Source organism: Salvelinus alpinus, chromosome 17 (genome assembly GCF_045679555.1).
Source record: "Salvelinus alpinus chromosome 17, SLU_Salpinus.1, whole genome shotgun sequence".
Lineage (NCBI taxonomy): Eukaryota > Metazoa > Chordata > Actinopteri > Salmoniformes > Salmonidae > Salvelinus > Salvelinus alpinus.
The window spans coordinates 12,473,563-12,488,014 of record NC_092102.1 but is presented as its reverse complement, the minus strand read 5'-3'; the positions used below and the strand labels follow the sequence as shown (position 1 = coordinate 12,488,014).

General features: G+C 44.3%; 1 protein-coding gene across 3 annotated transcripts; it reads right to left on the bottom strand.

Annotated features, from left to right (window-relative positions):
* Positions 1–1,571: 1,571 nt before the first annotated feature.
* On the bottom strand, positions 1,572–13,886 carry LOC139542140 (uncharacterized). 3 transcript variants are annotated; one of them, XM_071347219.1, is made up of 14 exons: positions 13,747–13,886; positions 13,297–13,405; positions 12,834–13,116; positions 11,912–12,560; positions 11,504–11,625; positions 9,395–9,446; positions 7,551–7,688; positions 7,218–7,366; positions 6,898–6,952; positions 3,355–3,422; positions 3,083–3,169; positions 2,509–2,962; positions 2,096–2,316; positions 1,572–1,837 (listed from the first exon to the last, which is right to left on the bottom strand). In XM_071347219.1, exons 2-14 carry the CDS (start codon positions 13,356–13,358, stop codon positions 1,763–1,765), a joined length of 2,415 nt encoding a protein of 804 aa, XP_071203320.1. In that variant the 5' UTR covers positions 13,359–13,405; positions 13,747–13,886; the 3' UTR covers positions 1,572–1,762. The 3 variants fall into 3 exon arrangements, with proteins under 3 accessions (XP_071203320.1, XP_071203323.1, XP_071203321.1); XM_071347222.1 differs by having other exon boundaries at positions 12,834–13,107; positions 13,747–13,884; XM_071347220.1 differs by having other exon boundaries at positions 13,297–13,389; positions 13,747–13,878.
* Positions 13,887–14,452: the final 566 nt, after the last annotated feature.

Below are 14,452 nucleotides of genomic sequence, written 5' to 3'. Positions count from 1 at the left end.
GATTTATTTAACTTTGGCAGCGATTACAGCCTTGAGTCTTCTTGGGTTTAATGCTACAAGCTTGGCACAGCTGTATTTGGGGAGTTTCTACCATTCTTATCTGGATGGGGAGCATTGCTGCACAGCTATTTTCAGGTCTCTCCAGAAATGTTAGATCGAGTTCAAGTCTGGGCTCTGGCTGGGCCATTCAAGGACATTCAGAGACTTGTCCCGAAGCCACTCCTGTCTTGTCTGGGCTGTGTGCTTAGGGTCGTATTCCTGTTGGAAGGTGAACCTCTGCCCCAGTTTGGAGGCCCTGAGCACTGTGGAGCAGGTTATCATCAAGGACCTCTCTCTACTTTGCTCCGTTCATCTTTCCCTCGATCCTGACTATTCTCCCAGGTCCTGCCGCTGAAAAACATCCCCACAGCATGATGCTACCACCACCATGCTTCACTGTAGGGATGGTGTAATGTTTCCTCCAGACGTGACACTTGGCATTCAGGCCAAAGAGTTCAATCTTGGTTTCATCAGACCAGAGAATTTTGTTTCTCATGGTCAGAGCCTTTTACTGAGGAGTGGCATCCATCTTGCCACTGTACCATAAAAGCCTGACTGGTGGAGTGCTGCAGAGATGGTTGTCTTTCTGGAAGGTTCTCCCATCTCCACAGATGAACTGTCAGAGTAACCACCGGGTTCTTGGTCACCTCCCTGACTGCTCAATTTGGCCGGGAAGCCAGCTCTAGGAAGAATCTTGGTGGTTCCAAACTTCTTCCATTTAAGAATGATGGAGGCCACTGTGTTCTTGGGGACCTTCAATGCTGCGTAACTTTTTTAGTACCCTTCCTCAGAACTCTGCCTCGACACAATGCTGTCTCGGAGCTCTACGGACAATTCCTTCAACCTCATGGTTTGGTTTTTGCTCTGACATGCACTGTCAACTGTGGGACTTTATATAAACAGGTGTGTGCCTTTCCAAATCATGTCCAATCAACTGAATTTACCACACATGGACTCCAATCAAGTAGAAACATCTCACGGATGATCAATGGAAACAGGATGTACCTGAGCTCAATTTCAAGTCTCATAGCAATGGGGCTGAATACTTATGTAAATAAAAGGTATCGTTTTTTTTTTATTTGTAATACATTTTCAAAAAAACAGTTTTTGCATTGTCATTATGGGGTATTGTGTGTAGATGGATAAAAAAAAAATTTATTTTATCAATTTTAGCGTAACAAAATGTGGGAAAAGTCAAGGGGTCTGAATACTAACTAACTGCACTGTAAAAATTCTGGGCAGGTCATTTTGGCTACCATGGCTATGCCCCCATAGGATGACAATGCCCCCATCCACAGAGCACGAGTGGTAACTGAATGGTTTGTTGAGCCTGTAAACCATACGCCATCTCAGTCATCAGATCTCAGCACAATTGAAAACTTATAGGAGCTTCTGGAGTGGCATCTGAGCCTGCATTTTCCACCAGCATCAAAATCAAAATACTAAATGATAGAACTTCTCGTGGAAGAATGGTGTTGCATCCTAACAGAGTTCCAGACACTTGTAGAATCTTCAGTATGCCAATGTACACATTATGTTGGTGTTTCCTTTATTTTGGCAGTTACCTGTACATACATACACTCCTTCAAGTCTTTGCTTAACAATCCGTAATTTTTACAGTGTCTTATCAGTAAACTAGACCAGACAAAAAAAGAAGAGAAACAAAAAGAAAAGAGCCATCATCTCTCCTGTAGAGGAGAGGAGCAGGGGGAGGAAAGAGCCATCATCTCTCCTGTAGAGGAGAGGAGCAGGGGGAGGAAAGAGCAGACGAGGGGTCCAAGATGATTGACTGAAAACTCTGAAGGGGAGAAAGGAAGGGAAGAACAGGAAAAGAGTTAAAATTTACTTTTAACTATCACAAAATGATCAATGATGCTCTTCTGATTATTGGACAATGAACATGAATCCTCATCAATAGTTAGGAAGGTCTCACGATGCCATCCTTCCAAGTCTTGTTCATCACCCGACTACTGGAGGAATCTTAGAAACCGATGCTATAGATGGGCTAAATGCCTGTAGGACTAACATGTGAATTAAACAATGATACCAAACTTACAGTGTAGTCCTGCAGATACAGGGCTGCTGCCACAGGGTTTCCACAGCGGGTCTGCACGGGCCAGGAGGAGGTGGCAATGGAGGAGCAGGGAGGGGCTGGGGAGGTGGTGGTGTAGGTAGCCACCTCCTCATCCAGACGTAGCTCCTGCAGAGGGGGGAAGCGCCGGCGGAGCAAGGCTGCAGCAGAACTCAGAGCGCCGCTCTTTGGGATGATGATACTACCTGCAACGACACAGGTTACTGGTTAGACATTCAGAGGACCGCGGTCAGTCAATCAAATGTATTTATTAAGCACTTCTTGCATCAATGGGATAAGAACTATCAAATGTTTATCTATCAATGGATTCTGCCCACTCTACTGAGTCAGCCCAGCTACAAGTAGTATCAAAAGGTAAATTGTCTCAGCAGTCCTACCTCTGGGATGACTCAGGGGGACAAATGCTGAGGGGTTGGCTAGCCTGGTCAAGCCTGATGCTATGGCTGCAGTAGCAACCGTGGATAGAGTTTCTGGTCCAGACGAGGGTCTGACTGGATGTAGCAGGAGCTCAAGGACAGTCCCCTGTGCTGAAGCTCTGGCCCCAGGCCAACACTTCTCCAGTGGCCCACCTCGCTCCAGAAATCCAGCCACAGGGCTCTCCTGTTCTTGTGCTGGAGCTGCTCTGAGCAGCTTCTTCCCCGTTGAGAAGAAAATGACAGATTCCCTGTGTGGGGCTTGAAAGAAGGTCTGGAGTCCTCTTCCCGTGTTATTTTCCTCCTCCTCCTGGTCCTTGTCTGCTCGGGTCTCAGTAGGGTCTTCGACCAGCTCCCTGTTGTCTATCCTATCTTCCTCCTCTTGGTCCGTCTCCTTGAATAATCGCTGAACAACCTCCTGCCACAAACACGCACTCAATGACTTAAGTGACTCAACATTATGAAATAGACGTTAGCAACCTAATTCAGTCATGTGGTGTAGGATATATATATTCCATTAGTAAGCCTTCGTCCTCACCTCCTTGTGTGTCTCCAGATCTCGGTTGTGGCCCCAGAGTCTAGGAGAGCATGCGTAGGGGGTCCGGTGGGCAGACAGGTGCCTCCCCTGAAAGAAGATGGCTCAGTGAGTTAGAGCATCTATGGTGCTGGCAATATCAGGGTTGTCAGTTTGATTCCACCATGGGCAACATATGCTGAGAAGGTGCCACTTTAGTGTTGACAGTTCAAAATCGAAAAACTCTACATACAGACCATGGACATACGAGTGAAATTGTACTGTAACATACTTACCATGGACATGGGCTGATGCCTGGTGTCAGGGACCCGCTGGGGTGTCCACTTCTGGCCGACTGGCATCACTGACGAGAGGGACAGACAGATAGATCATATTGACAGACGGACAGCGACAGACTACTTCATAACACAAAGACAGAGCAGAGGGGTATCCTACGAAGCAGGTTTGTGGAGTTAGCAAGGTAACTGTGGTCAACTCAGAGTTCAAAATCAGGATTAAATAAATAATAATAAAAATAGGTCATACGAAAGTGGCTCACTTTTTCACCAGGTACATGTCTATGGAAACGAATCCTTCAGAGCTAACTAACTCTACTTACCCTGAATGAGATGACAAACGCAAATTGAAGACCAATCAGATTCATTCCCTGTTGCAAAGATTGCGTCATCATCCCCTTCATTTGAGGAAGATGAATTATTCAATATTTTATAACTCAAATGTTTTTTGTGTGCAAAAAAGTGATGTTAAAATATATCACATTACACATTTAGTAACAACATAATCCATTTTAAACTTCACGCAATGTAATACAAATATCGAAAGGAGTGGGGGAAAAAAGGTGCTTGTGCATTGATAAGCACCCCAAAGACGGCATTAACGATAAGTAATACAATGAAGATGGCACAAGAACAATCCTATTTCACACCATAGCCTGCTGAATTTGCATGATACATTTTATTTTAGGCACAAATTAAAATGTGGCACTGACTCGCCCAATGGATTGACGTTTCAGCATTGCCTCAAAGAGTTGTGTTCGACTAGCCACGTGCGACGTCGACTAGCCACGTGCACAAGCAGTTACAAGCCTGCGAGAGTCAGCGGCAGGCGGACAAGCCTGAGCTGGAATGTGAAATTAACTGAAGCTGGTTAGCTTTAGAAAACCCTCAGTAGATCTAGCTTGCTTCATAGGATACCCCACAGAGGCCCGCTAACTCTAGCAGGCTTGTAACTTAAGTCATATAAAAGGTTTTACTGTGCATGAAGATTCAAATGCATTCTGTCATTACTAAATGTGATGGGTATTTTAACATTTAAAACAAAAAAGAGAATACTCAATCAGTCTTCTTCCTTAAATGAAGGGGATAATGAAGCAATCTTTGCGATAGGGAGGGAATCGGATTTCATTGGTCCTCAGCTCGCAGCTCACACTTCATTCAGGATAAATGTAGTTAGCCTGCCCTGGAGCAAGTTAGTTCTTAAGGATTCGTTGCCATAGAAATGTACCTGGCTAAAAGGTGAGCCACTTTGGTGGTACCGGTTGACCAAAGATACCTCGCTAACTCCTCAAACCAGGTATGTAGTATTGGGCTCAAATCAAGTTATAAGACAGACATAACATTTGAACATTTACATTTTTGTCATTTAGCAGACGTTCTTATCCAGAGCGACTTACAATTTGGTGGTCCTCTTAAGATAGCTGGGTAAGACAACCACATATTACAGTCGTAGCAAATAAATGTTTCCCTCAAGGCCCCTGAGTAACACAGACCCAAGAGGAGAGGGACAACCCGGTGAATATCTGGCGATAGAAACGGTAGCATATACAGTGTATTCGGGAAGTATTCAGACCTTCACTTTTTCCACATTTTATTACTTTACAGCCTAATTCTAAAATGTATAAAACATTTTTCCTTATCAATCTACACACTATACCCCATAATGACAAAGCGAAACAAGTTTGTAGAAAACGAAGTATTTAGACCATTTACTCAGTGCTTTGTTGAAGCACCTTTGCCAGCGATTACAGTCTTCTTGTGTATGCCGCTACAGGCTTGGCACACCTGTATATTTGGGGAGTTCCTCCAATTCTTCTCTGCAGATCATCTCACGCTCTGTTAGGTTGTATGGGGAGCGATGCTGCACAGCTATTTTCAAGTCCCCAGAAATGTTTGATCGGGTTCAAGTCCGGGCTCTGGGCGGGCCACTCAAGAAAATTGAGACTTGTCCTGAAGCCACTCCTGCGTTATCTTGGCTGTGTGCTTAGGGTCGTTGTCCTGTTGGAAGATGAACTTTGGCACCAGTCTGAAGTCCTAAGCAGGTTTTCAGCAAGGATCTCTTTACTTTTCTCTGTTCGTCTTTCCCTCGATCCTGACTAGTCTCCCAGTCCCTGCCACTGAAAAACATCCTCACAGCATGATGCTGCCACCACCATGCTTCACCGTGGGGACGGGGACAGGTTTCCTCCAAACATGACGCTTGTCATTCAGACCAAAGAATATTTTTTCGAATGGTCAAAGTCCTTTAGGAGCCTTTTGGCAAACTCCAAGCGGGCTGTCATGTGCCTTTTACTGAGGAGTGGCTTCCGTCTGGCCACTCTACCATAAAGGCCTGATTGCTAGAGTGCTGATGAGATGGTTGTCCTTCTGGAAGGTTCTCCTATCTCCCAAGAGGAAAATCGGGAGCTCTGTCAGAGTGACCATAAATGTTTCCATTTAAGAATGATGGAGGCCACTGTGTTCTTGGGGACCTTCAATGCTGCAGACATTTTTTGGTACCCTTCCCAGATCTGTGCCTCGACAACAATCGTGTCTCGGAGCTCTACGGACAATTCCTTTCGACCTCATGGCTTGGTTTTTACTCTGGCGTGTACTGTCAACTGTGGGACCCTATATAGACAGGTGTGTGCCTTTCCAAATCATGTCAAATCAATTGAATTTACCACAGGTGGACTCCAATCAAGTTGTAGAAACATCTCAAGGATGATCAATGGAAACAGGATACACCTGACCTCAATTTCAAGTCTCAGAGGAAAGGGTCTGAATATGTAAATAAGGCATCTGTTTTTTTATTTTAATACATTTGCAAAAATGTCTAAATTGTTTTTGCTTTGTCATTACGGGATATTGTGTGTAGATTGATGAGGAAAAGGCTGTAACGTAACAAAATGTGGGAAAAGTCTGAATACTTTCCCAATGCACTGTAACTATACTGAACAAATATATAAAACGCAACAGGTAGTGTTGGTCCCATTTTTCATGAGCTGAAATAAAAGATCCCAGAAATGTTCCATATGCACAAAAAGCATCTTTCCCTCAAATTTTGTGCACAAAATTGTTTAAATCCCTGTTAGTGATCATTTCTCATTTGCCAAGATAATCCATCCACCTGACAGGTATGGCATATCAAGAAGCTGATTAAACAGCAAGATCAGTACACAGGTGAACCTTGTCCTGGGGACAATAAAAGGCCACTCTAAAATGTGCAGTTTTGTCACACAAGACAATGCCACAGATGTCTCTAGTTGAGGGAGCGTGCAATTGGCATGCTGACTACAGGAATGTACAACAGAGCTGTTGCCAGAGAACTTAACCAAAAGCCGCCTCCGACGTAAGAATTTGGCAGTACATCCAACCAAGTGGATGGGCCTATGCCCTGCCAGGTCCACCCATGGCTGCACCCCGACCCAGTCATGTGAAATCTATAGATTAGGGCCTACTGAATTTTACTCAATTGACCGATTTCCTTCTATGAACTGTAACTGAGTAAAATCTTTGATATTGTTAAATGTTGCGTTTATATTTTTGTTCAGTATAACTTACCCAGAGGTCCTCCAGATGCTTCAGTGCAACTCTTTGTGACAGGTACTCTCTGAGCCTGGAAAAGTAAAGCACCACAGTGAATATTCTGTTTATATTCCTAAAGCCTCTCTATACTCATCAGTAAACTGTGGCTGCCTGTTTCATGCAGCCCTAAGGAGACATGACATGAGAAATAGGGACATGAGGCAGTACTATGGCAATGACTTTTAAATCTTAATTGAAATGCATATAAAGTTGTTTTCACCCTGGCTGGAGCGGATTTATATGCATGATCAAATCATACATTTTAAATACAATTATCGATCAAAGTATTTACTCACAGTGTAGATGGAGGTCCCCCTGGCAGAGGGGCAGACAGAGGTGCGTTGTGGTGTGGCCCCCAGCATTCCCCCAGCCGTCACCCCTTCATTCTGTAGGATGCTGCTTAGGGCCGTGGGGTCTGGGGTGAACGGGACACTCCGTCCTGGACCTGGAACACAAGGTTACAGACTTGTTAGTTTAACTTTTTTTCTTTCTTTTAGCACTGGTTGAAGCTAGAAAGCTTCTTTACAATGAATATTTTTGCATCATGATTATGAAGCAGTAGTAAGCTATTGCAGACATTTCTAAGCTTTGCTCTTCAAAACGTGCTCAAAGATAGTACTACCACGGACCTGCCAAGGCTGCAGTCTTCTGGTGACTCTTCATGACGGACACTCTCTGGGGCTGCAGAGGGTAGGTAACCCCTTCATTCTGAAGGATGCTGTTGAGGGCTGAAGGCTCAGGGGAGAACTGAAGAGATCTTAAAGGACCTATAAACAATTCAAGCACATACAAGGCTATAGACTTGCTAGCCTGTCCTAGGCCCTTAGATTGAGCTGGAGTAGGAGTTTGAATAGGCTGGGTAATCAAACAGATCAGTGCAAATTGTGTTTTTAAAGGGGTGCTACATGCAACATTTCCACACGGAAATAGCCTTCAATGTCAATGTTAAACTCACCAAAAAAAGAAACGTCCCCTCACTGTCAACTGCGTTTATTTTCAGCAAACTTAACATGTGTAAATATTTGTATGAACATAACAAGATTCAACAACTGAGACAAACTGAACAAGTTCCACAGACATGTGACTAACAGAAATTGAATAATGTGTCCCTGAACAAAGCAGGGGGGGGGGGGGGGGGAGTCAAAATCAAAAGTAACAGTCAGTATCTGGTGTGGCCACCAGCTGCATTAAGTACTACAGTGCATTTCCTCCACATGGACTGCACCATATTTGCCAGTTCTTGCTGTGAGATGTTACCCCACTCTTCCACCAAGGCACCTGCAAGTTCCCAGACATTTCTGGGGGGGAATGGCCCTAGCCCTCACCCTCCGATCCAACAGGTCCCAGACATGCGCAATGGGATTGAGATCCGGGCTCGTCGCTGGCCATGGCAGGAAACTGACATTCCTGTCTTGCAGGAAATCACGCACAGACCGAGCAGTATGGCTGGTGGCATTGTCATGCTGGAGGGTCATGTCAGGATGAGCCTGCAGGAAGGGTACTACATGAGGGAGGAGGATGTCTTCCCTGTAACGCACTGTGTTGAGATTGCCTGCAATGACAACAAGCTCAGTCCGATGATGCTGTGACACACCGCCCCAGACCATGACTGACCCTCCACCTCCAAATCGATCCCGCTCCAGAGTACAGGCCTCGGTGTAACGCTCAGTCCTTTAACGATAAACACGAATCCGACCATCACTCCTGATGAGACAAACCCACGACTCGTCAGTGAAGATCAATTTTTGCCAGTCCTCTCTGGTCCAGCAACGATGGGTTTGTGCCCGTAGGCGACGTTGTTGAGGTTGATGTCTGGTGAGGACCTGCATTACAACAGGCCTACAAGCCCTCAGTCCAGCCTCTCTCAGCCTATTGCAGACAGTCTGGGCACTGATGGAGGGATTATACATTCCTGGTGTAACTCGGGCAGTTGTTGTTGCCATCCTGTACCTGTCCCGCAGGTGTGATGTTCAGATGTACCGATCCTGTACAGGTGTTGTTACACGTGGTCTGCCACTGTGAGGACGATCAGCTGGCCATCCCGTCTCCCTGTAGCACTGTCTTAGGCCTCTCACAGTATGAACATTGCAATTTATTGCCCTGGCCACATCTGCAGTCCTCATGCTTCCTTGCAGCATGCAAGTGTTTTTCAGAGTCAGTAGAAAGGCCTCTTTAGTGTCCTAAGTTGTCATAACTGTGACCTTAATTGCCTACCGTCTGTAAGCTGTTAGTGTCTTAACGACCGTTCCACAGGTGCATCTTCATTAATTGTTTATGGTTCATTGAACAAGCATGGGAAACAGTGTTTAAACCCTTTACAATGAAGATCTGTGAAGTTATTTGGAATTTTACAAATTATCTTTTGAAAGACAGGGTCCTGAAAAAGACACATTTCTTTTTTTGCTGAGTTTATATCAGCGGTACATAGACCGTTATATGCAGCTTGGAAATGTCCAGTACTACTACCACTAACCTGCAGAGGGTGCAGTCTTCTGTTGACTCTTCATGATGGACACTCTCTGGGGCTGCAGAGGAAAGATCACTTCAAGTTAGTTCACAGACTGATATTGGACACAAACTCAGAAAGATCATCAGTCAGTACCCTGCAGATCTGGGTTCACTTCAATTGGTATTTGTTTTCTTTCAAATACGAGTGTTTGATTACTATGACTATTCTATTGGTTCCATTGCGCCAGGCAACCTCAAAACAAAAATAAGTTGATGCCGGATAGTAAACAATGCCGGAACAGCCTTTGTGCAAACAAACTTCCAGAAGTAATCAACTAACTGTCATGTAGTGCAAAAATAAAAAAGCCTAATGGTAAGAATAAAACCCACCGATGCCTTGCGGCCTTCATCAGGGTGAAAGAATAGTGGTGGACAAACTGTTGTATATCCCAACTCTCACAGGAAGTGACTCAATTCATTACCATATGTAGTTGATAAAGCAAAAAAAAAACGTAAAGAAAATATTCAAGATACAAAGATAAACATGGCATAACGAGAATGGAACACCACAAAAGAAATGCAATATCATAAAAGGAAAAAACCTGTGTACACGAGCTCTTGCTACTAAACTTAAGATTGGAGAACAAAAAATGTATAAACCACATATATCTTACAGGAAGGGAGAATAATACAGTGGCTTGCGAAAGTATTCACCCCCTTGGCATTTTTCCTATTTTGCTGCCTTACAACCTGGAATAAAAATAGATTTTTGGGGGTCTTGTATCATTTGATTTACACAACATGCCTACCGCTTTGAAGATGCAAAATATGATTTTCTTGTGAAACAAACAAGACAACAAAAAAAACTGAACTTAAGCATGCATAACTATTCACCCCCCAAAGTCAATACTTTGTAGAGCCACCCTTTACAGCAGCAAGTCTCTTGGGGTATGTCTCTATAAGCGTGGCACATCTGGCCACTGGGATTTTTGCTCATTCTTGAAGGCAAAACTGCTCCAGCTCCTTCAAGTTGGATGGGTTCGTTGGTGTACAGCGATCTTTAAGTCATACCACAGATTCTCAAAAGGATTGAGGTCTAGGCCATTCCAAGACATTTGTTTCCCCTTAAACCACTCGAGTGTTGCTTTAGCAGTATGTTTAGGGTCATTGTCCTGCTGGAAGGTGAACCTTCGTCCCAGTCTCAAATCTCAAAGACTGAAACAGGTTTCCCTCAAGAATTTCCCTGTATTTAGCACCATCCATCAACCCTTACCAGTTTCCCAGTCCCTGCCAATGAAAAACATACCCTCAGCATGATGCTGCCACTACCATTCACTGTGGGGATGGTGTTCTCGGGATGATGAGAGGTGTTGGGTTTGTGCCAGACATAGCGTTTTCCTTGATGGCCAAAAAGCAAGTGATCCTACTCTGTGCGATGTGTTCACTGAACCCCCAGCATTCTCTTACAGAAGGGCCCCTACCCTCAAGGATAAGTTGGTGCGCAGCGAACTCATCCCAGTAACTAAACCAAGTTGGCTCCCCAAGCCCAGAAGCAACTTCCATGTGGTAACTGCAATCATATTGTAAAAACAAATACATTCAGGGACACTTATGTACCTGGAACCTATAAAGTTCAATCATTTGTCAACACTACCTATGTTGTGTACAGGCTGGAGTGCCCATGTGGGTGCTTTTACATAGGACGTACTAAGAGAAGGCTCAAGGACAGGGTGTCTGAACATGCCTATGCTATAAGGACTGATAACAATAAGTATCCTAATGCTAAACAATACAGACAGGTAAATGGTAGCCCAAACTCTCCCTTTTAGAGTTGCCTTTTATTGTCCCTAGCACAAGGTGCACCTGTGTAATAATCATGCTGTTTAATCAGCTTCTTGAAATGCCACACCTGTCAGTTGGATGGACTATCATGGCAAGGGAGAAATGTTCACTAACAGGGATGTAAACAAATTTGTACACAATTTGAGAAGATTTTTGTGCATATGGAAAAATTCCGATTCTGTTGCGTTTATATTTTTGTTGAGTATATAACCAAAGAAGCGCTACTCTCCTGTGTCTCTCAATCTGATAGAGTACCAGGTCTGCTGTGTAAAGGAACCATAGGACAACTCACCATGTTGTTATAGGCTTTTGTAGAGGGACGGCTAGACATAGAAGCCCCAGCAGCATTGACTCCGACATTCTGCAGGATACTACGTAGGGCAAAGGGGTCAGAGGAGAAGGCCTCCACACGTCCTGGAACACACACAAGGGACAAAGGAACACAATTTCAAAAACTAAATATACATTTACATTTAAGTCATTTAGCAGACGCTCTTATCCAGAGCGACTTACAAATTGGAAAGTTCATACATATTCATCCTGGTCCCCCCGTGGGGAATGAACCCACAACCCTGGCGTTGCAAGCGCCATGCTCTACCAACTGAGCCACACGGGACCAAAGATAACGAAAACCTAGAGACAAGGGAGAGAGAGAACAAACACCATGACACTGCAGCTCTATGATGAGCTCTGAACTCACCAGCGGTGCTACTTAGTAACTGGCCAGGCTCGGAAAGATCTTTGATGCTGAGCGTGTCCAAATGGCCCCTGCAGGCTTCCGTACTGAGGGCAGTGAGCTTGGCTGAGGTAGTGGAGGAGTAACTGCTAAATGAGAACGCAATGGACGAAAGACCTGAGCCAGGACCAAATGAACTGGGCGGTCTGGAAAGACCAAGCTGTCCCGATCCAGATCCGTGAAATGGATTGTCTGAAGAAGACTGTGCCTTTGGTTTCGGATGTTGAGACAAAGACATGGAGGTGGCAGCACTGGTAGCCTGGGGCCAATGAGTCTTCCATTCTTTCCCATCGTGATGTGACAAGATGCCTGCTAGCCCTGGACCTTCTTTTCTGGCCGCCAAGTGTTGTGCGAGTGTTGGGAGTCGAGCAGCAAGTTCTACTGTTGACTTTGTTCGGGCCTTGTTATGAGTTTGTGGGACAGAACTGGGTAGTTTAGCTGTCGTTGTGGGTCTTGTTTTATGGCTGGCAGCAGCGCTAAAAGTATTTTCAGGTTGGGTGGTTTGAGCAACCAGCGGCGGCCTCTGGTTCGTGGCCCCCATTCGGTTGGCTCTGGGATGGGTGAAGTTGAAAGGTACAGGCTTGGTGTTTGGCTTCTTCCTCTTTGCTTTACCCTTTAGGAAAACAGATAAGGACAAAACATTTAAATGACATCCCTTAGCACTGCCAGTAATGCTAGTAAGATACACATTCAGGGCCGGTTTCTCAAAGTTAGGGCTATTCCTGGTTAAGAAACACTTTCAATGTAGACTCCCCATCGCACGTGCTTTTTAATGCAGAAAGGCTTAATATGGGACCAGAATCAGTGATACATGTCATTTGAAGCAATGGGTTTACCACATAAATATAATTGGGTTATGTATTTAGAATCTATCTATAGTTCTTACCGCTAGAGAGTTCTCCTCCCATCTCTTGTGTGACTGGGTGAAGTCAGAGGGAGTCTGAAGGGGCAGGGATTTAGCAAGCACTGGCAGCCTGCTGATGCCCAGTGGTCTTACAGGGGGCTTAGGGTCTTTGTCTGAGGTTGCTGCTGGGACCTTGTTCTCAGTCCCTCGTTTGGAATGGTGGCCGTGGGGTATAGAGGGGTGTATGCAAGGGTGGGGTACAGACGGGTGTTTAGAACCTGGTTTGGGGTCTGCTGTCATTCTGTTGATCTTCATTCTGTTTGGACTGGAGATTGACAGTCAATGTAGACAGATATATACTTTCCAGGCCGTTTATACAGTGTTTTTAATTCAGGTTAACCTATCAACAGTACTTGATAAACAGTGGCCATGCATCATTAGGGAGCGGCGACCACCAACATAAAGCACAATTGACTTGTTAGTTGTTCATACTCTGTAGGCCTACCTTGAATGGTTGTTCAGGATTTTGTTCTGACTATGCTGACGCAGAATCGGAGAGGAATCCATCTTCGCTCAGTCAGAGAGGTTCAACAGAATTCTGCAAATAACAAACCCTGAACCAAATGTTAGTTAAAACATAATTCAGCATGCTAGCTAACACAGTTGGCAAGAGCATATGCTTTTTAGAGACAAAAACAGTAACCACATTGTCACATTGCTTAATTGCTTTGCTACAGTTAGTTAACTTGTTTAATGACTCGCTGGATAGCTTAGTAGCTGTCGTATAAAGCAAATAACCCACTGAAATATTCGGATCCCTTAGAAAACACCACAAAACGTTGAACAATTTAAACAGTACTGTTACTGCTAGCTTCAAGCGAGCTACCTGAGAGAAAGGACAGCTTGCTCTCTGGGTATCTGACCGTGACAAGAGAGAAAATCTGACTGTACTCACATGCACACTTCAAAATAGAGAATTGTTTACTTGCTTCAAAAAATGTTTTCGAACAAAATAATGAATATATCCAAGACTTTTCTCTGTTTTCAACACAAAAGAGGCATGAAAAAAAGACAAGCTCAAAACTTCCTGAACATGCTCCAGTTTGTAAAAAGCAAGTATTTTTATTGGTTAAACCAGAAACGCCATAAGCCAATCGTTGCGCTAGTTTTTTCAAGAGCCGTATTTCCTTTGACCAATCAGCATCAAGCGTGCAAAAACAACTCCATGGAAACGACGTATAATGCTTCACCACGTGACACAAAGAGTACCTTCCCCACACACTCCCTCTGAAACGTCTTTGTCCCTGTGCCCCCATCTGAGCTTCTAGTAGCACCCTTGGTTACATACAAATATTTGTATTCTGTATATTTGTATTCTTCTTTTCAATCTGTCATTTGTATTTGTACGTATTATGGATTCCCATTAGCTGCTGCCAAGGCAGCAGCTACTCTTCCTGTTATTCAGCACAAATTAAGGCATTATAATAAACATTTTAAACATTCAAAAACATTTTATAACAGATTTCACAATACATTAAGTGTGTGCCCTCCGGCCACAACTGTGTACGTGTGTGTATAGTGTGCATGTTATGTATGTTTGTATGTGTGTGTTTGTGCCTGTGTGTGTGACTCTTCACAGTCCTCACTGTTCCATAAGGTAT